Consider the following 23,016-nt stretch of genomic DNA (forward strand, 5'->3'; position numbering starts at 1 on the left):
AGCACCTCGTTCATGTATGCCCTGACCGGATTGTCAGGGATTACCAAACATCAAGTGCAAAACAGATACCCCGGTAAATACATGATCATACAGTATTTCCAATGCATTCCTTTCAATTTCAATGGGTACTGAAATTTCCGATTTTGTTCTAAGTTTCCTCGGGTTGGAATCATGTGAATTTACTTAGGTTGGGAAACACATGTACATTTTCAAATTTGCAAATATTTACACACCTCAGATATTTATGTATCATAGTGGATTTCTATGGTGGCTGATTAGGGCCATCGGTTTCTCGCCTTAAAATTCGGAAGCGAGAAAGCGATATCACGAGACGAGAAAGCGATATCACGAGACGAGAAAGCGATATCACGAGACGATAAAGCGATAACGTCTGCTTCCTAGTTTCTAGTCTCTTCATTCACCTGATGAAGGATAAGAATATACTCCGTAACATCGTGTTCCAGTGCGGTATTAAACCACAAACCAACCAAATGAACTCCCCGTCGGGCTTTATTGTTTCAGTGATGGAATTTTTATACACCCTGTGCCTTTCATCTTGTCTTTTTATATGTGCCTATTTCACACATACATATTTCTACTTTTATGTGAAAAAGGTATTGTTCTAAATGTATGTGCCATCGTCTTCCATACTTCCACACGAATGGCTTGTCTACATACTTATATGTATGTCTGTCCCCATATCCCAGCTATCTACTTGAGACAGTGCCACAAGTCATCGACCGACGTGATAGGTGTTTAACAAAAACGTAATATAATTATTACTTGGGGAATTAAGCACTATATCATTAAACACCTGTATATTGAAAATAATTTAGTTTAGTTGGGGAGTTGAGAAGTTGGACGTAAGAGGGTTGTGAACTTGATTGCGTATCAGTTCAACTAAGTAAGTAATGTAAAGTATATTGTGACTTATTGGTTGTGAAACGTGCGGTGTGTGGCCTTGACATTGTGAGTTAGTCTAGATAATCGAGTTTACACTGTAATGTGTGGCTGGATAGGGATGTTTTAAAGGGTTTATTCTGAATTTAATTGTGCCATTTTTTGTTTGGTGTTTTGATATTTTGTTTTCAGATCCAGTATAGTAGTTATTGAGTAATTTGGTTTCTTCTACTATCTAGTAGGTACTAGTCTTTGCACCTATGGGGTTTTTTTATATTGTAAGGAGTTTAGTTGGGGATAGAGAAGGACGGGAGCGACTCACTCCAGTGTGTACATGATAAATGTTTTGTAGATGTGTAGGCGGGTTTATTTGGCTGCAGTGACCTCAATGCTCACAGTATGAAACATACATTTTAGAAAGTCCGATATGCTCATGTGGATTAGCAAATGAGGATAGCTTTCACTTTTTCTTTACTTGTCCAATATATACTGTAACTCGAAATAACATGTACTTTTACCAAAAAAGATATACATTAGACTCAGTATTATGCGAAAATGTCCATGCAACTGCACCTGTAAAAATGCAGATTCTTGAATCTGTTCATTTATATATCGTAAAGTCAGGCAGATTTGACGCCCTTTTCTCAAGATAATGATTGTTTACTCTCAACCTATGTTTTCGACATACCTCTCTTCTTTTGGACTATGTACAGCGTATACATGACTAACAGCCAAACTTTGTAATTGTTATTTGTTTTTGTAAGGGAGTGGTGTTCATATAAGCTTACAGCTTGTTCACCGATCCCTATTCAATTTAGTTTGAATGAAAATATGTTTAAACCATTTGTCTGCATCCCAGTGAATGTCACCTATTGCTCTCATTCGATTTGAATCGTTATAAACAAGATGATACAGGTAGATAGTTCCATATATTGAACGAGTTTCAAGTCCTCCTCTGGAAACGAAAATGTTACGAAAGGTTAATTGGATACACGCGTCACCAATCAGCTTATCAAAACCTATGCGACCACGTCCAGCTGTAGCGCATTACTTTACTTTTATTCTCAATAGACCACCAATAGTGGTATAAGAGTACATATCACACACATCAATTACTACATACAGTCAAAATGGCGGCGGGGTGTAACAATATAGTGTAGAAAACAGTTGTTGGTATAACATGTCTATTATCTAAATTTTGTTAGAAGAAAACGTAGGGGAAAAGATGGGTTTTGATAGATATTTTGATGGCAGAACGGGTTTGAAATTGGCGGACCAAAATGTCGCTTACATTATAATAAAGGAGTTGTATATCCATATAACTTTCCCCGTTGTTCAGCACACCAACTTCTAAATGCCATCCAAAGAAGTTCACTATATATGGCTAGGCCAGCGTTTAACTGCATACTATTTTCAGCTTTGATTAGACGAACGTTTGACTGCATCCTTTTATTTGCTTAGATTACACCATTGACTGTGGAATGGTATTGCTCTTAGGCGACATATATTTCAATTCACACACTCACTCAGTTATTTTATTTTAGGATGATGGTTTGGATGTGGTTGATTGTCTTAGTGCTGGCCACTCATGGTGGAAATCACCATGAAAAGATACTCGTCACAATGCCTTATTTGTCATAGGTCACTCCCTTTCATCTGGCACTTCCGACACATTTGTCACACAATATCATAATTCAAAGACAACCATAGAAAAGAACCAGTCACACTACAAAATTCGTAAAAACTTTTGGAAGCAGTACACATCAAGAAGATACGATCCGCTCTCAACAGAGATGAAGGATAGTACATTCCCAATGCCTACCATCACTTGATAAAGTAATCAATAATATTTCTTGTGTACATTATCTGTTTCAATTCAACTATGTACATCAACCCCATTTTTTGTATATACATCCACCTGGCTTTCTATAAGTTCTAACTCAGTCCTTGTATATCACCCTTCTGGCTTCCAATCAACTTACTCAAACTCTTCTACAAGCGTTGTACATCAATCTCATCTATTGTATATCAAAGATTGTATATCTGTAACAACAACTCCTGTATATATTCTCTCAATTTGTTACTCATGTATCACTTGCTTGACAACGACATTAGAATCTATGTCGAAACGTCGCCTCCACAGAATAAAAGAAGTTGTATATCCATAATAATTGTCATTATTCTTCATCAACTCAACTTCTAAAATGCCCATCAAAGAAATAATTCAATTGGTTGGTGTGATTAAGTTGGTTAAGACAATTCGAATCCAGTCATGTCATAAAATATGTAATTCCTTAAGTCACACCACAAAATGAACGTTTCCGTTATTTCACGATATGATTATTGCATACGTACAAATTGCTTGTCAAAGGAAAGTTTACATCTTTATTAGATATTCTCTAAACGTCAAGTCATACACCGCCATTCGTGGGCAAGAACATTACTGAAAACCATTTAATACTATCCAGAAATTACGATGGCGACTGAGCTCCCGTTTGTAGTCGATCATGCGCAGACAGAACTGAATTGTGGTAAATATCGCTTTCTCGCTTTCTCGCTCTATCGCTTTCTCGCCCAATGATATCGCTTTCTCGTCTCGTGTTATCGCTTTCTCGTCTCGCGTTATCGCTTTCTCGTCTCGCGTTATCGCTTTCTCGTCTCGTGTTATCGCTTTCTCGTCTCGTGATATCACTTTCTCGTCTCGTGATATCGCTTTCTCGTCTCGTGATATCGCTTTCTCGCCTCAGAATTTTAAGGCGAGAAAGCGATGCCCCTAATAAGCCACCATAGATTTCAGGGGTATGTATATGAACGGTTTATACACCTTTACCTTACCTGTACTCAAGCAAGATGATCATATGTTTCCATCATGTGAATTACTTGGTTCATGTATTTACATTTTCACACATTTTAGTACGTTTGAAATCAACGTTCACATGTCCTCAATATTCTATCTCCAAAACAGCCTGACAAAGGAGGCAGTATTACGCAAGTTCACACGCCTTATCAAGCTGCACTCGCTCTTGCTACCAGTATCAGTTACTCCTTGTCTGTGGTCTTGGCAAATATTGTGAGGTGCATGTTTCGAGGGATTAAAAGATTCAGTGGTGAACAAAGGGCGATGCGTTGCCCCTTTGTCCTCGCAGGTGTCCCTAGCTGTCCCAATAGAATAGCTCTTTGTCTCTCTTGGAGCACAGCCAAATATGCTACAAGAACCAACTCGTTATTTCTTAAGTCTGTTCAGCTCGCGCATCCCTACTGTAAAATATTTTGTGGCAGTACATAATTGGAATATTATTGCACTGCATGTGACCTTCCTTAATAGTCTCACAGTGCCTGAACAATGTTATTTCTTCATTCGCTCAGCCTTTGCTGAAATCTTGTAGACATTTAGTCTGACACAGACGCAGGCCTTGCATGTTCAAGTTCAGATCTGACAGGGGCTGAAAATATCATTCCGACATGAACACAATATCTCAGTGTTTTCCTAAGTAAGTGGAGTGCTTTCTACAACATTGGAAATAACTGTATCGTTGTCCTTCTGATATTCCCGGGGCTGTGGGGTAGCCTAATGACTAAAGCGTTCGCTCGTCACGCCGAAGACCCGGGTTCGAATCCCAACATGGGTACATTGTGTGAAACTCATTTCTGGTGTCCCCCGCCGTGATATTGCTGGAATATTGCTAAAAGCGGCGTAAAACCAAACTCACTCACTCAATCTGATATTCCCCCGAACGGAAGCTATACCCATTTAAGGTACAATGTGTAAGTTACAGAATTGTAGGGAATAGTCTTAAGACGTTTCTACTTGGACCACGATTCTTTGAACTTGTAACAGTCTTTGGAGAAGATCAAAAGAGAAAAGGGTTGTACGCGATGTATCTGACGGACGTATATGGAGAACGTTCGAAGAACTTTATAAATACAATAATAGAAATACCGGTTATGTTTAAAACGTACCCTCACTCTGATAGCCAGAGGGATTATTGTGAAAGATCGTAGTATGTATCATCATAAACGGGCCCCAAGATAAAAAGTACATGTCATTCATCCTCACATTATATCCCTTTTATAGACATGGGACATCGTTGTTACAGGTAGGGCAAACACTTTCTTCTAAAGGTATCTGCCGGTTTCACGCTACATACATGTGTTCAGATTATCGAGAAAACTAGCGACGCAAGTTCTCCTCCATCACACCAGAGACCATATAATCTATCATATGGCCTTTGATCACACATATAATTGTAAAGATACCCAGTGTTTATTGATAGCGATGAAGCAACTTATCAAAATTTATCATCTGCATTACTCTCACAGGGTTGTCATGGTAACAATAATTTGGCATACTATTTATTGTGTTATTCTTTAATCTGCTATTAGAATTTAAATCAGTTTTGACGTGAGCATGTTAAGAAAAGAGAAGCTGTAAAACGAAATGTATTCTGATCGAACCTATAGGCCTTTGTAAAAGCGAGTTTCAAGCCACCTATATAAAACCTGTTTTCATGATAAATATCTGCTAATCCTTGGCACGATTCCGACCATATCATGGGCATGTGTTCGTGAATCATAATCAAATAGTGATGTTACAAGGCGTCCATGGCGCGTCAACAACGCATGCAAACAGGGGCGTAGCTACCATTATAAAAAAACAGCTCGACCTTACACATGATCTTTGCTAAAAATACTTTTTCTTCTAATTCTTGCCAAAAATACCTACAAACACGTTCCATTTAAAGAGTGGAAATGATTCTATGAATCATACTGACTACAGTATTCTTTGATTAAAGCATTACCATGTACAGTAAACAGGTTATTCTTCACATCATAACTTTCGGTGATGATTGTTTTTCCATCGACATGTATGAGGATGTTTTGTTACAGTCATGATTATATGTGAATCATCACTGAAATGCAGTTGTTTATTTTTCATTTGTTTATCATTTATTTTAGAAAAAACACCACATACTCGATGTATGGTATTGTATCAATGCAGCAGACATGTGTAAACTATGTCCAAACATATTTCTATATGAGGAAATCACATTTCAATTTCAACATTATTTTGAAGCTATTGAAATCATCAAACGTCAAACGATAACTCTTCAAGTCTCATAAAAAATGAAAGTTGAGCAAGCCTCAATACCACCAGTAATATAAATCTTTGCAGCCCATAGGGCTTACACGAAAAATATAGCTTGCTACGCGCCTGGCAAACGCACGAGAATTACAATACGGGCCTCTAACCACTGATTCTCCGTGACCTGGAGACACATGTGACTGAGCGTATGTTGGGACGTCGTCTGTCATACAGACCCTGAAGCAATATATCCAAGCCCACGCAAGTCTACAAAATGTGGCAAGTCTAGATTTGCACAGCTTCAGGAGAAAGTCTCAGGGCTCCTTTGCATTATATTATATATTGTTTTATACTATGAACTATTTTTCTGTAAAATATGTTCATATCAGAGACTAGTTGTTAATCTAGTTCTGACGCTTAGAAGACAAAAGACAAAATGGATACTAGTGCTGTTGCTATTTTTTAATTATATATAAACATTCGTCCTTGTCTCGGGATGAATGTATATTTTCCACCAAATGTACATTCGGAGGATATCGAAATCTAGGTTAAGCTATTTGAATCATATTTGCAATTAAAACACCCAAACAATGGTTTGTTGTCCAAATTTTTGGTTTTTCATATTTTGTCCCAGTCTGTATCACAGTCACAGAGCGATATTTTTTCCTCTTCCGTTTCTAGGAAAACTCACTGCAGGGTTTGGGTTATGGAGTGCCATACCAAACACCCACAGCTGGCGGGACCAACATCTCCAGTAACATTTACATCTGCCGACGCTTAATTCGCAAAGGGTGAGGCAATAAGCTAATGAGGCTAAGGGTTTGTGAAATATCTATGATGCCTTATATGAAGTCTATCATCTAAACAAGTGTAACTATGTATGGCGTTAAGTCACTGCTTGAAGAAAGGCTCCTTTAGAATTTTATTTGGTAAATACATATATTTAGTATTTCCATCATATTGGAAAATACATAGACCAACGCTTAGTGTCTGAATATATATAATTTTGATAGTAACAAACAAACCTATTTAAAATGAAAAAGGGGCCCCAGGGAGACACGAGATTGAGTCCGGCCAGCCATGGCAGTTAGATATGTTTACTTTGTAACCCGACCCCCAAAGTGAGTTAGGTTTCTTGCAGATGTTAACAGACCCTGGACCTGAGGAGATCTAGACTTGCTTCATTAAAGGCTTTAGCATTGCAGAGAGGGCTTGGCAGTAGGGGAAATAATGTGGTTCAGGGACTGTGAGACAGACTAAGCAGTAAGGAAAATAATGTGGTTCAGGGACTGTGAGACAGACTAGAAAATGCATGGCAACCTACACTTCATTGTGACTATGATAAAGGCATCATTTAAAACACAAGGGTTATTTCCTTTGCGTTAACTGACAGGCTTTCGGTGTCAATTATTTGGAACTCCGGCCAAAGGTGATGTTATGCTGTCTGGAAATATGGCCTTTTTTGCAATGCTTTGGTTGCACATAACGATAAGTGATTGTTGTAGATATGATGTTTTTGAAGGATAATCTCAGATGACTAATACTTTGCACGTGTTTCCCCCTACTCTTTTCATACCCGTAAAAGTTAATTTTCCATATATATGTCTGTAAGAAAATACTGTAAAGTAATGGGATGGCTGAATTTGGCCACCTGAGGTGGTGACCGCAGCTCTCTGGTTATACTGCATTCAGAGAGGACAGAGCTTGGCAAGATACCAATAAATATGCTTGTCATTTAAACCTTTATCTGATGTTTGTGGAATGTGATTTTATAATTGAAGATGCTTCCTGCACCTGTAGCCCCAATATAGATGTTGTTAGTCTGTGAATCTCCCAAATTACTTTGTCTCTTTTTTTTCAATTGAAATTAAGATCTTTGCCTCATATCAAAATAATATATTTTCAGTCTTAATGTGCCTATGTCGGGAATCAAACACCGGTTTTTGACCTGACAGGCGAACGCTTTAACCATGAGCGTACCCCATCATTCCTTGATACTGTTAAAGAATATACATTGGTACATTTATTATACATTCAAGATTGAACCCAGTTTTGTCACCATATATCCTTCAGTTTTTATGTTAGTGACATGATCTGCACACTGATAATTTAAAAAGAGGAATATAAATAATGATTGTTTGCGCTCTTTATCCAATTTAGTTTTCCATTTATCTAGTAATTTTCAGTTTCTATTTCCTGGAAATTCTGTGCGAAGGTACTTTTAACAGTTTCACCCAATAACAGTAAAGCATACATATAATACGTTTCGGTAGAGTAATAAGTACACATTATATTCCATGATATTGAGATACCATAATGATTAACATAATTACATAATGTATAACAAATTAGACAGCAAAAAGCAAAAGGAAAAAAGAAAACTCATAAGCAACATAAATGCTGACAGGTACCCTCTCCCTCACACACACACACTCCCTAACATACATATCGCTCTGGCCCATGGACCCGAATTGTGAACCTTTTAAACAGACACCATGTGTATGTCAAGAAAGACACGCACGTTATTAATAGTGCTCAGTCATGGGTATCACTTCACCATGTGTTTCTAATTATATCAGTACATTATAGCGTGCTCGGACGCGCTAACGAACCCTTTGTGACAGTTACATTACAGAACCATTGAAATACACGGTAAAGTAGTGCTAATCATGTAACACTATATTTACCCATTTCCAACCATTTACGCATGTACTAAATATATGACAAATCTAACCCTGGTCATACGAGATTTCAAGGGTATTGAAATGCATGTCCTACAATCACAGCATTTGCAAATGTTGCACATGTTAAGAAACACATGAAAACAATTGCCAGATTTACACACCTGTGAAATACATGCAAATGCAGAGTTGAATGTTGGTTTATTTTAACACCCCTTTAAACGTGTGTAAATCTGACGGTCAGATGATACGTAGATTTCAAACGTTGTTCATATGGCCGCCCGATGAAACGAGTATTTCCTGACGTTAGTAAATTTGGGTAATACAGTCATTTTGTGTGGTGATAGGATCCACCCTCAACAGAGATGAATGATAGTACAGTTCCAATGCCTACCATCACTTGATAAAGTAATCAATAATATTTCTTGTGTACATTATTAGTTTCAATTCAACTATGTACATCAACTCCATCCATTGTATATCACCCTTCTGGCTTCCAATCAATTTACCCAATCTCTTCTACAAGCGTTGTACATCAACCTCATATATTGTATAAACAACTCATTCCCTATCTACTGTAACAACAACTCCTGTATATATTCTCTCAATTTCTTACTCATGTATCACTTGCTTGACAACGACATTAGAATCTATGTCGAAACGTTGCCTCCACAGAATAAAAGAAGTTGTATATCCATAATAATTGTCATTATTCTTCATCAACTCAACTTCTAAAATGCCAGTCAAAGAAATAATTCAATTGGTTGGTGTGATTAAGTTGGTTAAGACAAATCGAATCCAGCCATGTCATAAACTATGTAATTCCCTTAGTGACATCACAAAATGAACGTTTCCGTTATTTCATGATATGACTATTGCATACGTGCAAATTGCATGCCAAAGGAAAGTTTACATCTGTATTAGTTATTCTCTAAACTATGGTGGCTGATTAGGGCCATCGCTTTCTCCTTCTCGTCTCGTGTTATCGCTTTCTCGTCTCGTGTTATCGCTTTCTCGCCTCCGAAGTTTAAGGTGAGAAAGCGATGGCCCTAATCAGCGACCATATGAAACAGGTTCGTTACTGAGAAGTTTGATTGTGTGTAAATAGAACTTTGTTGTGATTAAATGATAATATGTCTTCTCTTCTCAAAAAATTCTACTATCAATTGCTATCGAATGTGAAAACAGGTTTGTTAATGAGAGGTTTGGTTGTCTTTATTGATGGAAGTTAACTGAGAAAACGTTTTGTTTGAGAGGTATAGACATGTACATGTGCATGCATGGCCACGTTGACATGATTTTTTAAATATTTATTCTAAATAAATCATAATTAAGTGTACTCGTCATATATCTTAATCTTGTGTGCAAAACATTTAACTTCATTTATTTCATATGAATAATATTTAGGTGCACATCTTTCTTTCACGTGAATATAACATTTAAATAATGCTACAGAATCGTAATTCTAAAAGCTAAAGGAATATTATTCCATATTTTAACTGCGGATGGAATAAAAAAATGATGTTGAGTACCTCAGTCTTGTACATGGTTGGTTAAAATTATTGGAATTTCTTAAGTCATAGCTTGTCCGGTTGCCTACTACAGGTGAGAGTAAATCCTGAAGGAAGACTGGCGTTGTTCTATTTAGTAGGAACTTTATTTTCTGAAATGCTGCAATCATTTTAGATGCCTTTTTGACACTATTACCAATATGATGCTGCCAATTCCTGTTAGACGAGAAGGTTAAACTCAAATGTTTATGACATAAATTGTTATGACATGCCGTTTGCTTCCCCAACCTATTGCCCCTAAAGGATTATCTTATCTCAGCTGATATCTCTATCACCCGGCCCGACCCCAACCGCCGTCTGTGACACCTGTCCTGACACACCGTTTGAGACGACCCCTTTTTTCAAGCTGTTTCTTTTTATAGTGATAGTGAGACTGCATGGTAGCTACATCCTTAATAGTTTCAGTACTAAAGTTATTATTGTTTACGTCAACTATCGTTTATAATATATATAAGTTTATTTTTTAAATGGGCATTTAAAAGGTGTCCTTTGCAATACAGTATCATCGCACACTAATTCGCATAAAGTCATAGTCTGTTCCAAAAAGTCGCTTTGGACTTAGAAAACAACCGCATTGCTTATTTCTGCACTAATCTCTCCTCAGTAAAGTCCTTTTTCTATGTTTCCTATCTCCCTACCACTGAGACTGTAGTTAGGCCGAACATAGTTTAACAGATATTTCACCCATATTAACTACATAAATTGTAGATATAAATGCGAAAAATCAGTTTTTTTTTCTATTTTCGACAGTACTTTAAGACAACAATTCACTGAAACACGTTTGTGAATATTCTCAACACAGAAAATGTGTACTTGACCTCTCCAAACCGCACTTGTCACACAATGATGTGCATCTCCCTGTGACAGAACCCACTATTACCAAGGCCCCAGCCAGACAGTGGACAGCATCGCCCCCAACGGTCAGTACGAAGCCAGTGTGTACGTCAAGTTGCTGAACGATGAACCTACGGTGCTTGGACAACATGTCAGTCTCACGGTGGAGTTCGGCCTGCCAGGTATGTCACCTGGTGTTTGACAGGTATGTCACCTGGTGTTTGACAGGTATGTCACCTGGTATGTCACCTGGTGTTTGACAGGTAAATTACGTGGTGTTTGACGGGTATGTCACCTGGTGTTTTGATGTATGGATATGTCAGGTATGTCACGTGATGTTTGACAGGTAAATCACGTGATGTTTGACGGGTATGTCACCTGGTGTTTGACATTTATGTCACGTGATGTTTGACAGGTATGTCACCTTGTGTTTGACAGGTAAATCACGTGATGTTTGACGGGTCTGTCACCTTGTGTTTGACAGGTAAATCACGTGATGTTTGACGGGTCTGTCACCTGGTGTTTGACAGGTAAATCACGTGATGTTTGACAGGTGTTATCACCTGGTGTTTGACAGGTATGTCACGTGAGATTTGACAGGTGAATCACCTGGTGTAAAGGTATTATATACACTGAGATCATTGGTCTTAGAACTAAGGATACCGTTTCTTTCTATCCGTTAATGACCACACACGATCAATGAATATAACCAGTTGTTTTATACATACACACAGTTCAATGTTTACAATCATTAGACAACTCAGTGGCAACAAATACGTGACAATAGCTGTCTGCCTCTGTCAGTTTTTCAAATATGAGGACTACAACATTTGATGTATTTATCAGAAGTCACCTCATCAGCCCCCAAATATACTCTATAAATACTAGCATATTCTACAGGTTATACCGTCACTAATATACCGTAACATTATCCATCATGAGGCCACGTCCATGTGTTGCAGGTGGCAAGAAGGACAGACTATACGTCCCTGCTGCCGATCAGCCCATGGTGACGTCATCAGATGGCTGGATGCATCTGTAAGGAGACTTCAGCGCCCCTGATACACGTGTGTATATGATGTGTTATACCCAAGACTTTGATAACCAAACTCCAAGTACCATTGTCCAGTGTAACAGGTATAAACTACAGTACATTTCCGTATGGTCTTACAGCATAGAGTTCATGCGAAGTTGTGTCTTTGCCTACCAACAACGTTACTGGAGCTTTCAGACGCTTACAAACAGCAAATCGCTGGTTGGGGAAGCTTTTTCCACAAGACAAAATGGAAGCTCGAAGTAGAATGGAAGCTCGAATTCAGGGTCTGTGCAGGTCCTTATGACTACACAGCATTTAGTTTCTGTAGTTGGGGTTTCCGAGACATACCATCTTTAAGTCAACTCTATTACCTGTGGCTTGATATAATATAGATCATTTGTAATGCGCTTGACTCCACAACACTAGGCCATGCTCTAAGCGCAAACACAAGACAGTCAGTAGCGAAGAAAAAGAAATGTCTTTAGATGAGATTTGAAACTTGAGAGAGTTGGAGCAGATTTGATGTCTGTAGGGAGAGAGTTCCACAGGCAAGCAGCTGAATGTTTGAAGGATCTATGTCCGAAAGTTTTGAGTTTATATGGAGGCACAACAAGAAGTGATTGATCGGCAGATCTGAGATTCCTCGGTGGGACGTAGGGTGAGACAAGGGCTTGGAGATAGAGTGGAGCAGTTCCATTTAGTGCTTAGTAAGTTAGAGTTAAACTCTATTCTTTCCCTAATTCTCGACCAGTGGAGAGACTTCAATGCAGGCTGGATATGACCTGATAGTTTTGCGCGCGTGATAATCCTGGCAGCGGTGTTCTGCAGTTTCTGCAGTCTGTGAAGTTGGTCACTGGTAATACCAATCAAGAGACTATTGCAGTAGTCTAACCGCGACAATACTAGTGATCTCATCAGTGTGGCAGTGGTGTTTCTAGTTAGGAGGTGACGGATAGAACCAATGTTCCTGAGTTGGTGGTGGCAGATCTTTGATAGGTGGTTAATATGCTTCTCCATGGATAGATTCTCATCTAAAAACACACATAGGTTTTTATCGCAATGAGAAACAGGAATTTCTACATCATCGATCTGAAGATGATCGATACCACATTTCTGCAATCTGGATTTAGAAGCAGTAATCATGAGTTCAGTTTTTTTCCGCTATTTAGCTGTAGCATGTTCTTAGACATCCAGTATTTAATATCTTTCACACACGACTCCATCCTGGCACAGACCTCAGTCTGACTCTGGGGGTCACTGGTGAAGTTATCCATGAGCTGTGTGTCGTCAGCGTAAAAATGATGGGCGATATGCTGGTCACGGATTAGAGAGCCGAGTGGTTTGGTATAAAGGGTGAACAGGAGTGGCCCAAGGACAGAGTCTTGGGGTACTCCACACTTCAATATAGTAGCAGGTGACATGGTGTTACGCACACATACAGACTGGGTTCTTTCCTCTAGATATGAAACACACCACTTGAGGGCAGTCCCATGGATACCGTAATCCTTTTCCAACCGATCTGTCAGGAGTTTATGATCCACAGTATCAAAGGCGGAAGACAAGTCTAAGAGAACAAGTACCTTGGGAATCAGCTTACATCAGCTGTTGGCGCTCATCACCGTTTCGAACATCGCGTTACTGACTACTTCTTCCTCCTTCACATCCATCACTGGCTACTTCTTCCTCCCTCACACACATAACTGGCTCCTCTTCCCTCTTCACACCCATCGCTGACTACTTCTTCCTCCCTCACACCCATCACTGGCTACTAATTCTTCATCCCTGACACCCATCACTGGCTACCTTTTCCTTCCTCACACCCATCACTGACTAATTCTTCATCCCTCACACCCATCACTGGCTACTTCTTCATCCCTCACATCCATCACTGGCTACTTTTTCCTCCCTCACACCCATCACTGGCTACCTCTTCCTCCCTCACACCCATCACTGGCCACTTCTTCCTCCCTCACACCCATCACTGGCTACTTCTTCCTCCCTCACACCCATCACTGGCTACTTCTTCCTCCTTCACACCCATCACTGGCTACTTCTTCCTCCCTCACACCCATCACTGGCTACTTCTTCCTCCGTCACACCCATCACTGGCTACCTCTTCCCTCTTCACACCCATCGCTGACTCACTTCTTCCTCCCCTCACACCCATCATTGGCTACTGATTCTTCCTCCCTCACACCCATCACTGGCTACTTCTTCCTCCCTCACACCCATCACTGACTTCTTCTTCCTCCCTCACACCCATCATTGGCTACTGATTCTTCCTCCCTGACACTCATTACTGGCTACTTCTTCCTCCCTCACACCCATCACTGGCTACTTCTTCCTCCCTCACATACATCACTGGCTACTTCTTCATCCCTCACACCCATCACTGGCTTCTTCTTCCTCCCTCACACCCATCACTGGCTACTTCTTCCTCCCTCACATACATCACTGGCTACTTCTTCCTCCTTCACACCCATCACTGGCTACTTCTTCCTTCCCCACACCCATCACTGGCTACTTCTTCATCCCTCACACCCATCACTGACTACATCTTCATCCCTCACACCCATCACTGGCTACTTCTTCATCCCTCACACCTATCACTGGCTACTTCTTCCAGCCTCACACCCATCGCGTGTCCGTTTTTTCTTTGTCCAGCCCTGCGGTCAACACGACTCTACGTCTCAGGGCCACACCCGATGGTCAATTTCCCTGTGGATTCAGCTTCACTGAAAGTAGCCCCGAAGGCTCCCCAGAACTGGAAGGCAGACACGAATCAAGTTATTGACAGAATACGCAAATCCATTATCACAATAAAGTAGGTCCCGCACTGATATAACCAAGACTCCCCTCTTACTAGTGTATATAAATATTGATAAGACCAATCCTCTAAGGACTTGCGATACAATCAAATAAGCCAAAAATACAGTACCATTCATCATGCTTATATTCTGCTGCAATCAAAGTTGACCGAATGATCATTTGTCAGAAAATGCAAAAGAATACTTGAAGACAATTTCCAAAATTTCATATCGATAAGGTGTATTATAATTATATCCATGTTATTACGCTAACTACAATAACATAATTCGCTACTACAACTTATAGTGTGTGGCCCGATCCGTATGAACCTCACTAACAATAGCAGTTCAATGAAATTACTGCCATGGGACAAAAATATCTATGCTTAGTTAGAGAGAGTCAAGGTGGCGAATGGATCCGGGGTGTTTATCGGATTGGAGATATATTACACTGTATAATGAGGGATGCACTCATTTAATGAAACGTAGGTACGAAAACTGCAGTGTGATATGCAGGCACGACCATCCTATTAAACAACCAACAGTAACCGTAGTTGAACACATGCACGCTTTCCTGACTCCTATATACATATCTGACCTTCCAGAATAACCTGGGATACGGCAGTCGATCCCAGCGCCGTAGAAATCCAGGTTCGTAACAATACTCGCGGGTAAAGAGCAAATATGTATTTCACTAATGCTCAGCAGTATCTCCATGGTGACCGTCGCTATAGTGACTTCATCAACAAGCAATACTGTTCTCGAGAACGACCTGAAATGGCAAATGAACGCAAGACATTCTGTACGTACCTTCAGCTGTTAGCTAGGGTCATGGGTGGGTCAATCCTCTAAGACCCCGGAATTCGCAGTGCAGAGTTACGTCCCTTGGCCATCAAGGAATCTGCAATCGTGGGTTCGATTCCCTTTATAGGTTTGACAGCTCCATGTCCTTGCTAGTTCAATACCTTAATCCCTGTAGTCCCTCTTCGTCGCACACCAACAGACACACTGCGATACAACTCGAGTGTTGTTCAATGCAGCGTTGGGGCGGAAGGGTAGGCTAGTGGTTAATGCGCTCGCTCGTCATGCCGAAGACCCGGGTTCGATTCCGTAAACGGGTACAATGTGTGAAGCCCATTTCTGATGTCCCCGCCGAGATGTTGCTGGAATATTGCTAAGTGGCATAAAACTCACCCACTCACTCGATCATTGCAGCATTAACCCCAGTTCGCCATCAGGTCTGAACCTACTGTCAGCTAGCAATCAGGTCTGAACCTTACTGTTAGCTAGCCATCAGGTCTGAACCTTACTGTTAGCTTGCCATCAGGTCTGAACCTTACTGTTAGCTAGCCATCAGGTCTGAACTTTACTGTTAGCTAGCCATCAGGTCTGAACTTTACTGTTAGCTAGCCATCAGGACAACCAGGTCAGAACCTTACTGTTAGCTAGCCATCAGGTCTGAACTTTACTGTTAGCTAGCCATCAGGTCTGAACCTTACTGTTAGCTAACCATCAGGTCTGAACCTTACTGTTAGCTAGCCATCAGGTCTGAACCATACTGTCAGCTAGCCAATCAGGTCTGAACCTTACTGTCACCTAGCCATCAGGTCTGAACCTTACTGTTAGCTAGCCATCAGGTCTGAACCTTACTGTTAGCATCATCAGACTGACCTCTGAACTTTACTGTTAGCTAGCCATCAGGTCTGAACCTTACTGTTAGCTAGCCATCAGGTCTGAACTTTACTGTTAGCTAGCCATCAGGTCTGAACCTTACTGTTAGCTAGCCATCAGGTCTGAACCTTACTGTTAGCTAGCCATCAGGTCTGAACTTTACTGTTAGCTAGCCATCAGGTCTGAACTTTACTGTTAGCTAGCCATCAGGTCTGAACCTTACTGTTAGCTAGCCATCAGGTCTGAACTTTACTGTTAGCTAGCCATCAGGTCTGAACCTTACTGTTAGCTAGCCATCAGGTCTGAACTTTACTGTTAGCTAGCCATCAGGTCTGAACCTTACTGTTAGCTAGCCATCAGCCAGGTCTGAACTTTACTCTCAGGTTACTGTTAGCTAGCCATCAGAACTTACTGTTAACTTTACTGTTAGCTAGCCATCAGGTCTGAACCTTTCTGAAGCCATCAGGTCTGAACCTTACTGTTAGCTAGCCATCAGGTCTGAACCTTACTGTTAGCTAGCCATCAGGTCTGAACTTTACTGTTAGCTAGCCATCAGGTAGCCTAGCCATCAGGTCTGAACTTTACTGTTAGCTTGCCATCAGGTCTGAACCTACTGTTAGCCAGCCATCAGGTCTGAACCTTACTGTTAGCTAGCGATCAGGTCTGAACTTTACTGTTAGCTTGCCACCAGGTCTGAACCTAAAGTTAGCTAGCCATCAGATCTGAACCTTACTGTTAGCTTGCCATCAGGTATGAACCTTACTGTCAGCTAGCCATCAGGTCTGAACCTTTTTGGTAGGGTGCAAATAATGTCTGAACCATTAGGTAGACTAGATCGGTCGTCCTATTGTTGGGTTAAATGTCCAATCTGAACTTTTTGGGTAGGCTACTAGACATCTAGTACATCGATTCTAGAGTAAGTTTGACACCTAGTATGAACCTGCTTGTGTAGGCTCTACTGTTGTAGACTGGGATGTTTTCCACATGCAGCTGTATCATTTAACGCAATTCGTTTCAGGATTTGCATCTTGTTCCTGCTCTTTGTGTAGGATAAAGCACGACTCCGAGGTTATAGTTGGGAAAGTAAGACCCGAGACCGGATGGTCCACCCGATGGTCGAGGGCTTACTTTCCCAACCATAACCGAGGAGGAGTGCTTTATTATACATATAAACCGTCAGTAATGGATAGGGGTGTCACGATACACCAATCTCACGATACGATACGTATCACGATTTTAAGGTCACGATACGATACGTATCGCGATACATAATTTTCGCGCCTTTTCATAGCATTACCTTACCGGCAACGTACGCACCGGCAACGTACGGTCCATCAAAATAGTCTAGCCAATCACAAAAGCTGTTAGTTTCCAACCTATTTTTTAAGTAAAGCTAGCTACATCTATTTATCGGAGCGGTCTTGTGTAATTTTACTATCAAGACTTTGACGGAGATGGATATAGCATAAAAAATTGAATCGATAAAGTTTTAAAATAGGAATCGATACACGCAAGCATGTATCGCGTATCGTATCGTCAGCAAAAATGTATCGATGCATCGATACATTCGCGTATCGCGACACCCCTAGTAATGGATAATTAGATGATCATGTAATGAAGCTACATAACAGTAACTGAAGCGCTAGTAAAATCAACTAAATGACAGTAGGCCTATCTATAAATAGATAATTCAACCCTCGATCTTTGTCGGGCTCGTGGCTGTGAGTAAGTATGAATCTGAAATGTATGGTTCCAATCCTGCTAGGGAAAACATTTGCTTATTTCAATTGATCTTCCACGATATTTTTCAATTGATTTCAAAACACTCATATATAATTTGAATGTTGATGTTAATATAGAATTAGGGAAAAGTAAAACCTGAGAAGAGGTCTTACTTACAAAAGTAAAACCGGGAAATAGGTCTTACTCACAAAAGTAAAACCTGAGAGCAAACAAAAACTTCAAGTGCGGTTATTCCGGGAAAAGAAGCCATGTCTAATATATAGTGAAAAGCACCCTTCAGGTTTATATTTGCTATTCACGTGTGAAGTTGCCTCATATTGTCTGTTCCAGGGAGCTGCCCATTATGACACTGCTGTAGAGGCGCTCAACAAACTACGCTCAAATGGGTAACTATTAATATACCCTGAACAAATTAGAAACAATAAGCTCATCCTTTCTTACGAAAAGAAAGAATGATCATACACTTATGTGATTGTGAATTTATTAGTACAACGCACACCTATGTTGGCAACTTGCAGACACCGGGCTAATGTACACTACCTTCTGTGGTCCAAGGTGGACAAGGTGCCGCCATGGGTTCGACCTTTGAGAGGCAACACACTCCGAAAAGCAGTCACACACAGAATATCAGAGGCGCTCAATAAAACAAAAGGACTGTAACTATACAAGAAAGAGCAACCACTTGCAAACCTGAACAAGAACCTGAACAAGAGGAGGTCAACTTTTGTAACGAAAGCTACATTCAACGAATATTGCCACGTACAGCCAACACTCATCCTGTAAAGAAATCTGCTTCACAACACATCAGGGTCAAATTTGGTCTAACTGTATCAATATGTGATATCAATACCGTAGCGGAACACGATAGCAGTGTGTGACTGAGTTACAATAGTCTCTCGGTTCTTCACAGTTGTTCTTCCTTAACAGATATATCTTATCTTTGAAGGGCAATTAGAAGTGGAATGCATTAGAAAAGCAAAATATATGGATGTCAACTTCTTTATTGTGAATAACACGACGTTTCGGAGTGTATGCTTGCTTCAGGAGATGAAAGAGCAAGCATACACTCCAAAACGTAGTGTTATTCACAATATGGGCACAATGTCTTAAGCCCATTTCTGGTGTCCCCCGCCGTGATATTGCTGGAATATTGCTAAAAGCGGCGTAAAACTAAACTCAGTCAGTCAGTCAGTCAGTTATTCACAATAAAGAAGTTGACATCCATAAATATTGATTTTCTCAGATGTATCTCATTAATGAAGACCACGATAACGTTCATGTGTAGAGTGGCACCTCCATGTGACAGAGTCTCTATTTGTAGAGTTGAGCACTGGGACGTGAACAACGAGATCCTCCATACCCAGTGGTTCCGGGAGACTCTCCAGGACAGGGACTACAACCTGGAGGTGTTCAGGATCGCCCACCAGGTGGACCCCAGCATGAAGCTGTTCTTCAACGAAAACACAGTCACAGCTCGCGGCGGAGATACCATGGTAACCATTGTGATTTACTCCACTGGGTGGAATGTTGGGATACTTCCTTTAGTCAGTCGTTAATGGAACCACTGTTGTGTAAGACCCCTTTCTAACAACTCTTCTTGAAGATTGATTCGGTGAGACCGTTTAAAACGGCATTAGAAACCAGCTCACTCACTCACCTACTGAGGTCTCCTTCGTATCCAGGCATACCGTGATATGGCGATGCGGTTCAAACAAGCCAGGGTCCCTGTACATGGTATGGGTGTCCAGACACACTTCAGGGACCTCACCGCACCAGACCCTTACCTTCTCAAGGTTTGTTTGTTTGTTCGTGTGTATATTCCAACTGCACGAGTGTCTTAATTGTATCTGGAATAGACATTTCTGTGAACCGCTATCAAAGTCGTTGGATATGGTGACGAGCAATCAACCAAGTCACCAAGTCACCTGATGATCCTGTCCAGTCAGTCGCCGCTGATGACCTGCATGTGCCGCTGGGGGCCAATCATACCTGGAATCCCCTGGATTCATGCCTCTGAATGTAATACCCGTTAGAATTGATCTTCAGTAGCCCCTGCTTGTCGTAAGAGGCGACTAACGGGATCGGATGGTCAGGCTCGCTGACTTGGTTGACACATATCATCGGTTCCCAATTGCGCAATTCGATGCTCATGTTGTTGATCACTGGATTGTCTGATCCAGACTGGATTGTCTGGACAGACCGCAGCCATATAGCTGGAATATTGCTGAGTGCGGCGTAAAACTAAACCCACTCACTCACTGAAACATGATGACTTTACACTTCACCGAGGACGACATTTAAGAAAGAAAGTTAATCCGAATGCTCGTTATCAGTATTTGTACCGTCTTACACCTATACCAGCTCTGACGTCCCTCCTACACTCAACCGACACGATGTGAAATAAGTGGAATTATTCAAATCTTCGTTAAACCAGTGTACGTTACTTAAACACACTGTATCAGAAACGTCTGGACCTGCTTGCACAAGTTGGCCTCCCGCTGTGGGTGACCGAGCTGGACTTGTATTCCCCGGATGTGAACAAGCGAGCTGATTGGTACGAGACTGCTCTGAGGTCATTGTTCGATCACCCGGCTGTGGACGGCATCATGCTGTGGGGGTTCTGGTCCGAGCAGCAGTGGCGTGGGGAACCTGCCTCGTTGGTCAGCGGACCTAACTTCCAGGTAATTATAGTGTGTGAGCGTAATGTACGCTCAATGTGTCCTCGGTGTAAGAGTAGTTAGTTTGTTCATGAAGACCGCTTACAGCAATACTTTAGCTACATGGCCTATGATAGTGACCGGTGTTAGGAACTACGTCCTACGCCATCGAGATACGATAACAAGCAGTCTGACCACCACCAACACCCCCAACCCCCACCCCACCCCCACCCCCTACACCCAATCTAGTTAGTTTGTTGCTGGTTATTCACAAGCAAGTTGACTACATGACATGATTGTCTGTTTCATTGTCACCATTAAGCCGACTCTATAGCGTTGGCGTGTAAGTAATCCAGTCTATCAATCATTCACTGGATTGTCTGTCTTGCACCCATCAGGTCGCCGTCATTAGGCTCGGATGCTGTTAATTACGTAGTTGAACATTAAAGTATATAACGATTATGCAGTCATTTTCAAATCTACATACATGTGTCCTGTTCTAGGTTAATGCAGCTGGACAGAGGTTCTTTGACCTTCTGGAGAAAGAATGGATGACAAATATGACGACGAAGATTTCCCATGCCCACAGACAGATAGAGGTGCGCGGTTTCCATGGCGATTACGAGCTAACGGCGACGTATCATGGACGTCCAATACAAACAAAGACAACATTTACTCTGGGAAAAACGGACACTCATCCAAAACTGCACATTCCTAGACTGTCCGCTACTATTATTGGATAAAATATAAACTTCTTATGACTGTGGAATACCTGCCCAAACCTTTCATTGATGTACATTTATTGAACAGAATAAACTACTACCTCACCATCATTGAGGTTTGACAGTTCTGTAGATGCTGGCTTTCTGGGAAAAGCAGCACGGCGCGAACTTTCAAATTCCAAAGTTGGATATAATCTAATATATATGTAAATGGTTACTAAAACCTCTGTGGAATTCTTGACTAGTGGACCAAAAGGTTTAGTTGTTATATGCTTTAGATGTTTGTAATATAAAATAAATTCTCCTTTAACGAAATGTTACAGTCTACACCAGCTGCGTGATGATGGTGTTTCTATTATTGAACTGTTGTTTTGGATTTTGCATCGAAAAATTTTTTTTGGGGATTTAAACTGACTGGCGTAACAAACATATTTTGAAAATTGTATCCGGATACAAAAAATAGTGAAACAAGAAAGACAGAAAAAATCATAACTCGATCAGGAAATCCATCATCATCACTCGCCCACTTTCCGGAATGTCTCAAGTTTGTCACGAATGACATTAATCGAGCACTGAATATTATAATATCTGTCATTGGCTTGTCTGGTCCAGAGTCGTATATGTACAGGCCAATTTCAGTTTCTGAGAACCTTGTTGAAAAACAAACCACTAACAAAGAACAGTAAGTATCCTTAACGCACCCTCTTAGCTATCATGACAAAGACGCCATCAAAGGCAGACACGGTGTTGCATCTGGTCTTGTCCGATTCCTGTTCCCTCCAGTCTACAATATCAAACCCGCAGCGTGTCCATGTGTCTTTCACCTGTTCAACAGAGACATGACAGCTCCTGAACACGCGCTCGCCGACTTTGTAATCATTACTCTCATGAAGTCCGCATACAACAAGATGACCTCCTATCTTCAACATATTTGTTATCTTCTGGGCTGCAAGACCGTAGTCGACGTGGTCCAGGGCAACGGCATGGCATCGAGACAAAATGATGTTGTTACCATGTCGAACCTTGGAAAGTAACAAGGCGCCAGTGGTTCTTCCAGCAGGAGATCTATTGGCAGTATGCCACATATCTTCTTCCTCAGTTCTTCTTCCCGACAAGAGGGTGAAGTCCTGAATGAGAGAAGGCAATGGAATCTCAAAGAATGCATTTAAATTACTCTGAAAAGAAGCAACACACACACACCCTGTAAACTCGCGGCGACGTCATCGTCATGAGTTTTGCGAAAGTAGTTCGTGTATTGATCTAATTTGCATATTTATCAGATTTGGATACCAGGTTTATCAGATTGCTTTT

The 23,016-nt window shown here is 40.9% G+C and overlaps 1 protein-coding gene across 1 annotated transcript; it reads left to right on the forward strand.

Annotated features, from left to right (window-relative positions):
• The first annotated feature begins 18,827 nt into the window (after positions 1-18,827).
• Positions 18,828-22,182, forward strand: LOC124268453 (anti-sigma-I factor RsgI6-like). The gene is made up of 5 exons (XM_046703414.1): positions 18,828-18,982; positions 19,648-19,819; positions 20,009-20,119; positions 20,789-21,007; positions 21,487-22,182. Exons 1-5 carry the CDS (start codon positions 18,828-18,830, stop codon positions 21,724-21,726), a joined length of 897 nt encoding a protein of 298 aa, XP_046559370.1. The 3' UTR covers positions 21,727-22,182.
• The last annotated feature ends 834 nt before the right edge of the window (positions 22,183-23,016 follow it).

This window comes from Haliotis rubra, unplaced genomic scaffold (genome assembly GCF_003918875.1).
Source record: "Haliotis rubra isolate DU_JTF1 unplaced genomic scaffold, ASM391887v1 Scf1380, whole genome shotgun sequence".
Taxonomy (NCBI): Eukaryota; Metazoa; Mollusca; class Gastropoda; order Lepetellida; family Haliotidae; genus Haliotis; species Haliotis rubra.

Bases quoted from the DNA above. Each gene is read 5' to 3' on its own strand.
- LOC124268453 (XM_046703414.1), top strand. From the start codon at position 18,828: ATGTTGGCAACTTGCAGACACCGGGCTAATGTACACTACCTTCTGTGG. The intron at 19,820-20,008 runs GTAACCATTGTG...CTTCGTATCCAG, and splicing joins CTCGCGGCGGAGATACCATG to GCATACCGTGATATGGCGAT. The intron at 20,120-20,788 runs GTTTGTTTGTTT...ACACTGTATCAG, and splicing joins CAGACCCTTACCTTCTCAAG to AAACGTCTGGACCTGCTTGC.